Consider the following 12,281-nt stretch of genomic DNA (forward strand, 5'->3'; position numbering starts at 1 on the left):
GGTGCATATATATATATATATATATCTGTGTCTTTGAGGGAGCTGCAACTTGAGCACTCAGCAGGCAGCAGAGGGGATGTATCCTGTCTGCTCTGCAGTTTCTTGCTTTCATTTCCCTCACATGCATGTGGCAGGCAATGTCCTCCTCTGAGCAGCAGCATCTCTGCTACAGCCTCCTTGCCAGCCCTCTAATGTTATCCGTGTGCTCTCTGCAGGTGTGTGTGTGTGCACAGGGAGCAGGGCAGAAGAATGAGCCCTCCATGCCCCCAAAAACCTTCCCTCTCCCCACCCTGCCTTGGTTTTGACCGATGGATTTGGGTTTTAGGCAATTCCCCCAGTGCACTGGTAGTAAAATGCCCCACCCAGTGAGTGAATGCTGCTCACAGGAACAGAACTGCAATTGTTAGCAAAGAGCATCAATGAGCCTCTACCTACAGGGATGAAATCCCTGCAGGCTTCTTCCAGGGGAAACTCTTACCCCCTCCTCCCAGGAGAGGACAGACCAGAGTGACCCACAGGAACTGTATTTCAGTACCAATTTTCATCCAGGCTTTTAGCTAGGGTGGGAATTTTTGCCTCAGGAAGATTTGGGACTCTAACAGGGATGTGTCGTTCTGGTAGAAACCCACTGAACTCCTCCCAGTCTTTTAAGACTCCTGGAGCTATTTCCTCACTCTCTGTATATGTCATGGGGTAATAAAGCCTGTCCTTTTCTTGGGGCAAGACCCATTCAACCCACTAGTCTGGCTGACCATGCACATTTGTTTTCCTTGATAAATAGATTTAAGCAAGCTTCATTCAGATCTGAGCCATGAAATACTTTCTGCTTTCCTCTGACAATGCTGGCTCTGATGCAGAGGCTGGAAGAGTGGAAATGAAATGAAGCACCAACCAGCAAACTGGTAAACTTCTAAAATACTGGGCAAGAGTTTCTGTGAGTAGTCCCCCAGCAGGTTTCTGGAGCAGTCCATCCTGAAAACTGTTTATAGGATTTGCCTCCTGATATTTATTAGTGCTATGGATTGCATATACAAGGCAGCAGTCACCCTGGAGTCTGTAATATGGGCTGGTTCATTACTTTCTGCTGCTTTCAGAAATGTGAAATATTATTAGGAGTATTACTGGGGGCTCATCCTCCCCCAGTCAATCCCTACTCTGCTTCTTCCTACTGCAGTAACCTCAGGACTCCAGCCCCAGTAACACACCTGAACAACTGCTGGTTTTGGGGGGGATGCCCCTGAGTTTCAGGAGTTTCCTATGCACCAGCCCTTCATGAGGAGTGGGATCTGCTCCATGCTGCCTCACATCTTATTTGTCAAACCCAAACAAAATTTACTGCTACAAGTACTTCTGGTTTGGTTCAGCCATGTTGAAGTGGCTACTAATTGAGTAACTTCCCATGATTAATTAGTCCTGTGGAACTCACCAAGGTGCATCTCAAGAGTAGAGGGCATCCACCTTTGCAGCTTGGGGAGTCAAAGGTTTTGCAATTAGAATATCTTAAGGGCTAATTTTGGACAACTTGATGAAGTAATGTCCTGTAGGACAGAAGTATAATCAGGTGATATATTAATTCTGAAAATAGGAATTATTTTTAGTAGCAGTATGATAAAACCCTCTAAGTATAATACTATAAAAAGAAATCAGAAGTCCACACAGAATATTAATCACTGTTTCTAAAAAAGTGTGGATTTTTTTGTTCTGTTCTTAAGGATTGTCACATATTTTAACAGAGGATGAAATAGTGAGATAATGCAAAAGATTGGAGTTATTTCTCCTTAGCTTTCCATAACACTGATGCCAAGGGATTGTGTTGAGAGGGGTTGTGAGCATTTGGGTAAGTGCAGTGGTTTATTACAAATGTCATGCTGTGGATTGCAGGATTTGTTGCAGGAGTGTTCAGGAGTGTTTTAGCTTTGATGCTTTTCCAGCTGACTTCAGCTCTAGCTTGGATCAGTGGTTGGATCCTCAGTGGGTACAACTGGCTTTGCCTCAATGTAGTTAATAGAAATGTGTTTATGCTGGTAATCAAAGCTCAATGTATTAAAAAAGGCAAAGAAAAATAATGTTGTGGGAAGTGCCATTAAAGGAAACAGGGCACTGAAATAATTTCAGATGGGAATTGGAAGGCTTGTGAAGTTTTGCAACTGAATTTGGCCCATTTTGTCTAAAACATTTATTTAGTAACACAGCTGAAATAAGTTCTCCCTGGACAGACTGTTGTCATGTGATAGGAATCTAAATTATAGTGGAAAGGAACAGCAGGCTAATTTAAAGAATCTTAAATTTATAGCTTGCATAAATTATTTCCCAATAGGCTAGAATCTTACTGCTTCTTTTTCTTTAGCTTGAGGCTGACAATAGTTGCCCTTTTTGTCAATACATATGATAATCAACATACAGGGGGAACTATTTTAGGAAGTGACTGGATCCAAAGTGGCTTTCAACCACAGTTATCCTTTCTGTCACTGTATAGAAAAATCTTGTATTAATCTCCACTGAAATATTTAGCAAAACAAGGTGAGTAAACTATTTTTTTTTTTATTTTTCTGAGGGCTTAAGTGCCCAGGGGATAAAAAAAGGAATGTAATTACTCCACATTAAATTGTAATATATTGTTCTGCAGGCAAAGATAAGGGTAATCAAATCTCTTTGTGTCTGTCCTGTCTAGGGTATTCCATAGGCATCTATCATGGCCTGGCTGTATTGCCTCTGGGCCCTGCTGCCTCATCATTCAGGGTTAAGATCCTCTCTGGAGGCACCAGGAAGCCTCTCTCCATCTTAGTTTAAGCAGCTCTTTACAGTTGGGTCCCTGGAGGCAGCATGACCTATTCAACAGGTCTGCAAGTCAGCAGATCTGAGGCAAGCCCTGCTATTTCCTGGCTGCCAGGCCTTGGAGAATTAATGCTGTTATTTCCCAGCTTAAGCTTTGTCATCTTCCCTGTTCAGGCTGTTAATTCCTGGTGCTGCAGCTGCTTGTTCAGTGGCTGAGGACTGCTTGGTGCTCAGAGGCCCTGATCTCAGCTGGGCCATCCCTGCAGTCCAACAGGAATCTCATGTTCAGAGCCAAATAAACACTTGGTGTTGTTTTCATGAATTGCTCTGCTCCTCTAAGCCCATTTCCTACACTGGGGTTTGGTGATCAGGCAGCATCAGGACAGGGAGTCTGACTGCAGCAGTCAGTGCCATGTCTTGTTTTAATGAGATAAGTACCAATAATGACTACCCAGAGACTAGGGACATGTTTTTATTTTAGAGTTTACAGGAGAGCAATCACTAGAAAAACAGTTTCCTGATGCTCTTGACTCAGGTGGACTTCTTTGCTAAAACCTCAGAGCTCTCAGGATCCTGGTTGTTCATTCCTGGAGAGAAATAATGAACAGCAGGACGTTGAGGGCTCAAATAATCATAGATTCTGGAACATTAATGGAACTGTTGTGTGAAACAAAGAAGCTGTTCCAGACAGCTGGAAATGGGGGGTTAATGAGTTTAATGTGTTAAAATGCCTGTAATTTTTCTTGCCTTATTTTGACAATCATTGCTTGCAAAACATGCATGGCCTGCATGTTCTTTCAGTGGATCATAATAGTTGTTTGACTACTGGGGAAAAAAACCAAGCCAAAACAAAACCAAAAAAGCATAGAGAAGCTAACAATGATAAGCACAAAAGCCAAAGTCCTCTTAACTTCTGAGATCCCTCTCAAAGCCATCAATCTGCATAGCTGGAACATGATACACATCCAAGTGGTCTGTCAGGGTTATGTCAGGAATTTACCAGTGGCATTCTGTCTCATGCAGGAACCAGCAAGTGGCTTTGATAAAGGGACAACTTTTTTTTTTTTTGACTGGAGGGAAAACTTAAACACCTGGGGTCAGATCTCCCCTCTCACTCTGGAGCAGAGCCAGCTCAGAGGTCTGGTCTGGTAGGTGCTGAGCAGTTGTTTGGGTCTGTCTGTGACGTTTTTACCTGTAGGACCATGTGTAACTAACTCATCATGTCACTTGTCTGTCTTGTGGTACATTAAATCTGAGTCTATTTTCTGTCACAAAGCTGGGGAATGATGTAGGCAGCCAAGTTCACATGAAGTAGATGTGAGTGTTGTGTGTCAACTCTCTTACCCTGAAAAGGGATGGCATCTGGGGCAGAGCTCTGGGAAATCTACCCCAAATTAAACTTCTTTGCTCTTCTGTGTGAACCTTGAAGTCACATCCTGTTCCTTTGGGCACTCCCAGAGCTCTGGAGTGAGTCTCACAGTGGGAGAATAAGGCTCTGACTTCTGTTTTCTCCTTGTCTAGAGTGATGATTGTCCTGGATGTCAGAGGCAGGCAAAGCTGCAATTGCTGAGACCCAGATACTTTGTCCTGTAGGTTTTTGGGGAAGAAGTGATTATAATGTGAAGAAACAGTCCAAATCACTATGAAAAACAGCAATTTCTTAGGCACTCTGCATGGTTCCCATTGGCCTGGAGCTGATAAATTCTTTCCACTGGATGAAAAGAAGGAGCAATGATAAAGGTGCCCAAATATCCCATGCCTGTTGTTCTGGAAGTGCTGTAGTGGAGGTCACAGCATGAGTGTAGGCTGTGAGCTGCTTAGAGAGGAGACCACATTTCTGAGGGCTGTCTCTTTCCCAGTAACACGATGTGATAGTAAATTAACTGTGGAGCAGCATCTTGGGCTTGTTTAAGGACAATTAAAATTGTAGTGCACCTGAAATGCTCAGGACATTTCCCCTGAGAAACACACTGTGACAGTAATAGTCTTCTTATGAAGTTATTTCTGAACCTTCTCAAGGTTTCCTGGGACTTAAAAGAAAACAAAATCAATGGCAAGGTTAATTTTAATTTGCAGATCAGATGTACATTTTTATCGACCTGTTTGTGTGGGTAGAAAGTGAATCTCTCCCCTCACAAGCTCAGTCTATATTAAAAAAAAAAAAAAAAAAGGTTTTTCTCTGACAATTGCTATGATTTTACCTCCTCATAGTAGCATGTTGGACCTCTATGGTTATTGCTATATCATGACATTTAATTTTCTCCTGTAAGATCATAAAACAAGCCAAAAGATGCCCATTGGCAAGTCTATTTCCCCTCTGCTATTTAGTTTATAGTGATTAATAATGTACAGTTCTTTCATCAGCTTTTGGGAAGGACAGAGATACTCCTTCTGCCATGGATTTAATCCTTCCAACACTTCTTAAGATGCAGGGGGTTGCTCAGTCCATGGGAAACTCCTCTCAAGTCATTGAAACTTGGAGCTCATGCAGTAGATTCACATGGGCAGATTCATGGCAGAAAATCAGGGCCTGATCAGTGGGCTTGGACTCGATGATCTCTGAGGTCCCTTCCAACCCAGCCAATTCTATGATTCTATGACTGAACATTTCTGCTCATTGCTAAAAGGAAAGAAAATGGGGCCATGTTGGCACTTGGTATAATGGAGCTGGAAGATAGATCTTGGGAGCTCAGTTCTGATCCTTTGGGTACATGCAAAACCTGATGGAAGTTTTAAGAATTTGGTGCTGTGTAGATGCTGAGTATTGAACAACCCTGTTTTTCAGCCCTTTAATCTCTTAATTTATTTTATTCTGTACTACTTAGGTACTTGCAACATGGTGATGGGAAGGAAAAGCTAAGTGTGACCTGAAGATTCATTATTACTTTCTGACCCTAGGCACTGTTGGAGTCAAGTTATGGAATGGTTCTGAATTAGGCTCCTGTGCAGTAAGGATTACCTTTTAAAAAGGTATTTTAAATATCTGTCTTTGAGTAGATAAGGATAGCTTTAGAAATACAGTATCTGCTGATGACATCATGCTCTTAGAAGGTGCAAACTCCAGCCAGTACTGCTGTTGCACAACAGCAGTACTGAAATTACCTTCCCCAGCTCAGGGAGGAAAGTCAGTGCTGGAGGTGAAGGTGTTTCCTACACCCCTGCCCATTTTTGTGGTTGTTCCTCTGTGTTTATATTGCTGCTGCCAGGATCTAGAAATGGGAGCTGGACTTTGCATATCTCAGATCAGCTGCCCAAGGGCTTTGTTGCCATCTTTCAAACCCTTAGGCACTGTTTGCTCCCTCTTTGATAGCTGAAGACACTCTTCCACCTGGCAAGCAAAGGCAGGAAACCATTCAGATAGAAAACTGGGGAGGAAAGCTGCCATTAAAGAGCAAAAAAAGTAACAGTTGCTCTGTCTAAATTTAGCAATGCTTCCTTATTCCATGTTCTGAGCAAAAATATGCTGAGGTTTCAGAAATTCTTCCAGCACGGATCAGAGAGGGGCAGGATAACTCATTTAGTATTGTCTATTCTAATCACTAAATGAAAAGAAAGCCCTACAGGCCAACAAATTAATCATTTTGCTACTGTCACGAGCCACTTTTTCATTTGCTACTAATTGGATATTAACTGATTGGCATATTAGCTACTTAAATGTTGTCTGATACCTTCCCTATGGCCAGGAAAAAGCTCTCTTACTCCCTTCCTTATAGCCTCCTGTGAACTAAGGTACATAAAAGGTCCTGATTGTCATCTGTTTGAACAGATGTTGCCTTTAGAATGAGTTCCTGGAGTAATCTACTGAAGGCTGTAACTTCTTCTGGATGCTGTGTTTCACAGAACAAGGTGGGTACATAAGGATGATTACACTTTGTGATAGGAGGAGCTTGAAGTTTGCTTTGCAGGACACTTGGGGAAGGTAGGTTTGGCTCAGTCATTAATTGTTACAACCTTCAAGCAAAAGTGGATTTGTTTTACCAGTCCTCCCAAAGGTGTAGGAGGAATTGGTGTAAACAGTTGGGTTGTGAGTGGTTACCCCACACTCTGGCCATCAGTCCCATCTCCCTCCATTGCACTGGGGCAAGTGCAGTGTAAATTATGAGGAAATACTTATGCCATTTCTGTGCATTTCTTTCCTTCAAGTACCAGCTTATGGAGTTCAGGGACTGGGAAATTGCCAGGTGTGACTGAAACACTGAACGTGGAGTTTGCAGCACTGGGATAGTAAGAAATGGCCAGAGTGAGTGGAGAGGACCTATGTGCATAGCTCTGATCCCATTGCCTTGGCTCTGAAGCTTCAGGTTAGTGACCACAGGAGGCGGAATGGGAAAGGGGAACATCAGCCCGGACTTTTTCTGGACGAGGAGGTGTGGGAGAAGGCGCTTGACAGCGCAGCAGCCACGCTAAGGGTGGGGAGTGGCTTCAAACATTATTTTCTTCCCCACATTTTGCTAACGCTTTCCAACAGCTTTACTCTCCGATAGGGCCAAGCAGGGTGGGGTGGCACTGGAGGGCAGCATCTTTTACAGCCCGCCGGGGCAGCCTCCTCTCCTCCCGTAGGGCTCTCCAGCCCCGCCGGGGGGAGCAGGAAAGGCTCCACGAGTCCAGGAGGGGGGCGGGGGGATGTCTTTTCGCACGGCTCTCCCGCTCTCCGGCCCTCGCCCGGTGCGGGGGCTCCGTGCAGCTCCGCTGAGCAGCATCCCGGGGCCCAGCGGGTGGGGGTCGGTCCCGAGTTCCCGTTTCCCCGTTCCCCTTCTTCTTCCTCCTCCTCCTCCTCCCGCCAAACTCCCGCCAGGAGCGCGCGGCTCCGCGCCCTCCTGACGTCCTACTTTGCCTATCGGCGCCTTCTCCTCCTCCCATTGGACAGCGCGCTCTCCTCATTAGCATACTGCCCGGGCGCTCAGCCAATGGCGTCCCGAGATTGTCGGCCACGCCCCAACACCCCCACCGCGGAGCGAGGGGGAGTGGCCCAGGGCGCATGCGCCGCTCCTTTCCCGCGCCGCCGCGGCTGTTCTTGGCGCTGCTTCCCCCCCCCTCTCCCGCCCCCCCGCCCTGGGCCGGGCTGGGTTTGGGTTGGGCCGGGCCGGGCTGGGCTGGGGTGGGATGGGCCGGGCTGGGGTGGGCCGGGCTCCTTCGGGCTGGGCTGGGCTCTGGGCAGAGGGAAGAAAGGGAGACGCGTAGGGGTGGCTGCTTCTCCCTCCCTGCCATTGCGGAGAGCAGCGCTCGCCTCCCCGCCGTGCCGCGCCCTCCCCGGCGGAACCCCCCCGCCAGCTCCCCTGCCTTGTGATCGCATCGATTGGAGCTCGGGGGCTGATTTTTCTTCTATTTTTGAAATCATCGTTAATTTTTTTTTATTTTTTTTATTTTTTTCCGGTGGAGGGGAGGTCGGGGGAGCAGTTGCTGCACGGGAGACAATAGCGATACAGCAGCCGCCTCGCTTCTCCGGAAAAAAAAAAACAAACAAAAAAACCAACCAAAAAAAAACCCAACAAAAAAAAAGACCTAACCCACCAAAATTAAATAATTATTAAAGAAATAAATACATTGGGGAGTGATTTCCCAAGATGTCTTATCAGGGGAAGAAAAATATTCCACGGATCACGGTGAGTCGAGTGCACGGGAATAAACGCGGGGAAGGGGGGAGGGGTGCGCGGGGATTAAGCCCTTTGTGTGCCGGGAGAAGGGTGGCAGGGGGTTCGTGGCAGGATAATAAGATCAGACTCTAATGCAGCGCTTCCTGTGCTGCAGCGCGGCCGGACGCCCCGGCAGGGGAAGGGTCCGGGGGTTTGCGGGGTCCTGGGGGGAACCGCGGGATGCTGAGCGGGGTGCGGGTTTCAGCCGCATCGCCCTCCCAGCCCGGCGCTGCAGTCGGTGTCACCAGCCCGGGGACAGAGGGAGCCGCGGCCGGGAAAAGGGGGGGGGAGGCTGGGGATGGAGCCCCCCGGCTCCCTCCTGCCGCCAAGCCTGGGGAAGGGCGGCTCCGAGGGGGGATTTTTGCCCAAGCCCCTTGCTCCGGCTGGCTGGGGATGGAGCAGGATTTCCTTTTCCTTCCCCCAAGAAGCTTCTGGCAACGTGCACGTTTCGGTCCCCTCCTCGATGCAATCCTGGGGGAAAAAGGGAAGGAGCCGTTATATAAACCCCCCCTTCCTTCCTTATTGTGGGAGCCGATTTAGGGCAGGTATTGCAGATCCGAGGATACTAACTTTTCTTATGTAAGGCGAGATGTTGGCATCTAACGGGCTGGTACAGCCGTTTATTTATTTTTTTTTATTATTATTTTTTTTTTTTTCGACACAGTTTTTCATTACTGCCAGCGGCTCCTTCTCCCAGCCTGACGGACACACCCATCTCAGTTCTCCTTCCTCAGCCTGGAGGCAGAAAAGTGAGCTCTGAAATGGAGCTTTGAAGTGTGACATTTGGGCAGGAGCCTCTGAGCTGTGCAGTTCACCTTTTAAACGATGTTTAGGGAAGGCAGGGGATGCACAACATTGTCCAGTGATAAATGGAGCATCCCCTTTTTTTTTTTTTTTTTTTTTTGGGTGGATGGGGGGAAGGATTGGGGAATTATTTTCCTCCATGGAGAGTTTATAAAGATGCCTGTGTTTAAATAATGATGGAGGTGACTGCTGAATCCCCATCATGGGCCAAAAGTAGCATGACGCATTTTCCTTCTGACTGAGAGCTCTGATTTGTGTTGTGTAGATCAGGGACAGGGGGAAAAAAATAAATATCAGATTCTGGTTGTATAAACCCGGAATCAATCTTCCCAGACTAATCAGGGGAGATGAAAGATAATCTATGTCTAGTTGTGTTGTTTTGACTGCATCAGGAGGGTGAATTTATAGGGGTTTCGTGGCAGCCCTTCCACAGTTGCAAACTGCAGGAGCTTTTGTCTCCAAGGTGGCTGAAACAGAAGGATTCCTACTGACTCCAGAGCCTGCATTCAGCTGCAGCAGCAGACCTGTTTAGTAGCAGAAGGCTTCAGAGCATCATTAAAATGGTCCAGGCTGCATTTTCAAATTATTATTATGATTATTGGCCACTATATATATTTCCTAGTGCATTAGGACGTGGGCTGTCAGTGACATCCAGGGCCAAAGTAGCTGATTTCACTCCTTGCCAGCCTTTTTAATAGCACAAGGAGTCAGCACTAGAGGGGGGCATGAATACTGCAGTGTTGCTGGGAATGGTAAACATGTAGGGCAGCTTGCTGGAGAGCCTGGCATTGAGAGACAAGTGGGTTTTTCACCCTCCAAGTTAATTCATTCCGGGCTTATTGGCATTCACAGCAGATCCTAAATTTAAATCTTGGGGTTTTTCTTTCTTTGTTTTGTGATTTGGTGGAGTTATTCAGGGAAACTCTCCATTGCAGAGTAGGAGGAAGGAAGGAGAAGCCAAAAAAAAAAAGGGAGGAGGAAGGAGAGACAGTCAGGTGTTTAGCAGTTTTCTAAAAGATCTATAGATATATAAAAGATATGATGGTATAAAGCAGTAGCTGATGCAATTCACATAACCCTTTTGGTGCTTAAAAGGGCCATGTCAGGTTTGTGTCAGCTGAGAATTGGGTGTTCCCAGCTCTTCAGTTCTGTTACAAGCTCTTTGCCTGATTCTTCTGTTTACTGGAGGAGCCCCAACTGGAAATAAGGGCCCTGAGCACCCCTGTCCCTGTCCATATTTGCTATAATTTAAGGCACCACCAAGTTAAAACCCTGCTTTCTACCCAGTCTGGAAGTCAGCTTTTGATTTCCCCAGCCTTTGGCTGGGCTGTTCTGCTGCAGCTTTGTTCTCTTACAAAGACCTTTTTGGAAGGAGGGAAGAGAATCAGGGTAAGTACAAGTGCAGGCAGAAGGGTCAAGGTGTAGTTTCAAGTGCTGCATAACCTGTGTGTGTGCTCTGCTTTAAATATCTGCATCTGAAATGTGAGGAATGAAGGAACCAGAGGAATGTAGTGGTTGCTTTTAACTTTCCTCCCCATCCAAGGTGTGTTTCACTCTTCTTTATGCCTACTGCAAAAAAAAATATTTAAATAAATATAAAAAAAAAATCTGTTTTTGACTTACAGTCTTGCAAAAGCAAGATGTGAACTGGACTATGATAAAAGCATATCACTTGCTAGCTGCCTGGTTCTAATTACCTCTCAGTTCCTGCCAAACTGTCTTCTAATTGGAGGGAATTTTAATAACTCTTTTAAAAATCTTTCTCTTAATTTATTTGCTAATATGTGCTTATTTCCATCTGATTATGCAGTGGTACAAGTATCTGCTGCATCGAAACATCACCAAGCTGGACAAAATGAGTTTGTTTGTGTTGTGTAACCCCTGGCAACAGACTTTTGGTCCATTTCCCTGACAGGAGTTGACTCACAGCTGAGCAGAGACTCCAGTGTGTGGCTGCATGTAGGAAATCTTGCATACAGCAAGGCAGAAAAAAGAGAGATGTGGTTATTACACATCCCTCAAAGTATTATTTAATGCTTTTGCTTTAGGTGATGGAGGCAGCTTCAGGTATGAGGGAAGCTGCCAAGTAGACAAGCCAGCTGGAACCCAATTTCTTTTCCCTTCTAATTTTTTTTTTATTTATTATTATTTGCTTGGATCATTAGTGTGATGAAAGGACTTGTGGCTAAAATAAAATATTTTATCTTTCCAGTTGAAAGTGCTGCAACTGACTGGTGTTTTGACATGCACTTGTGAATAATGCAGAGGTTGTTCCCATCTCTGCTCTTTCATCTCGGAAGTGACACTGCAGACTCTTTCTCAGAGAATAATTATGTTTCCTTGTGTGCTTCTTTGTTGCAGAGTGATCGGCTTTTGATCAAAGGTGGTAAAATAGTTAATGACGACCAGTCTTTTTATGCAGACATTTACATGGAAGATGGGTTGATAAAGTAAGTGAATGCCTCACACCTTGTTACAGTTGGAAATGTCCAGAAGTGTTTTTTCAGCTTAGCAAGGAATAACTTGGTCTCAGCTGCTGTATTAGATTGCAATGAAAAAAGAATATTTCACGTGGATGCTGCTGTTTTAGGGAGGAACATTAAAAACATGATGTTGTGTTCAACAAACAAATGGGCCAAAAAAATCCCACTGTTATCAAAGTGAGGGGCCAAGGCAGTACTTACACGTGCTTAATTTTAGCTATGTGAATAGCCTCATGCTGAGATGACACATATGTTTGAAGTTATCTGTGTTGTAGCATTTTACTTAACATGCTTTAAATCCCCAGTTCAGCATCCTAATAGAGTTCACTCTCTATTTGTAGGGCAGGAGGCCTTAGCTCACCTCCTGAGGTCTCTTGCAGTACTGCCCTCTATTAGTCTGTGATGCAAGGATCAATACAAACCCTCTTAAAGTTAAAAGTGAGTTTAAAGATTGAGGTTCAGACCTCCTTCCAGGACACCTCTGTGTTTTGAGTCCCAAAATGTACATTTCTGGCACTTGAAATTTACTACAGATTTCTTTGGAAAATTACTGTTAGGAAAAAGTGGATGAGCCAGAGGTTACAAA

At 45.3% G+C, this 12,281-nt stretch overlaps 1 protein-coding gene across 2 annotated transcripts in view; it reads left to right on the forward strand.

The window, feature by feature from the left end:
* Positions 1–12,281, forward strand: part of DPYSL2 (dihydropyrimidinase like 2) — a 48,166-nt gene that overhangs the window by 1,188 nt on the left and 34,697 nt on the right. Inside the window, exons 1-2 of one of the 2 annotated variants that reach the window (XM_008499363.2) lie at positions 7,852–8,378; positions 11,574–11,662. In XM_008499363.2, the coding sequence (XP_008497585.1) occupies positions 8,340–8,378; positions 11,574–11,662 (128 nt within the window). In that variant the 5' untranslated portion in view covers positions 7,852–8,339. Of the gene's footprint in view, positions 1–7,851; positions 8,379–11,573; positions 11,663–12,281 lie in introns of those variants that run through there. The other variant, XM_030463952.1, reaches the window with a different exon arrangement.

Source organism: Calypte anna, chromosome 22 (genome assembly GCF_003957555.1).
Source record: "Calypte anna isolate BGI_N300 chromosome 22, bCalAnn1_v1.p, whole genome shotgun sequence".
Lineage (NCBI taxonomy): Eukaryota > Metazoa > Chordata > Aves > Apodiformes > Trochilidae > Calypte > Calypte anna.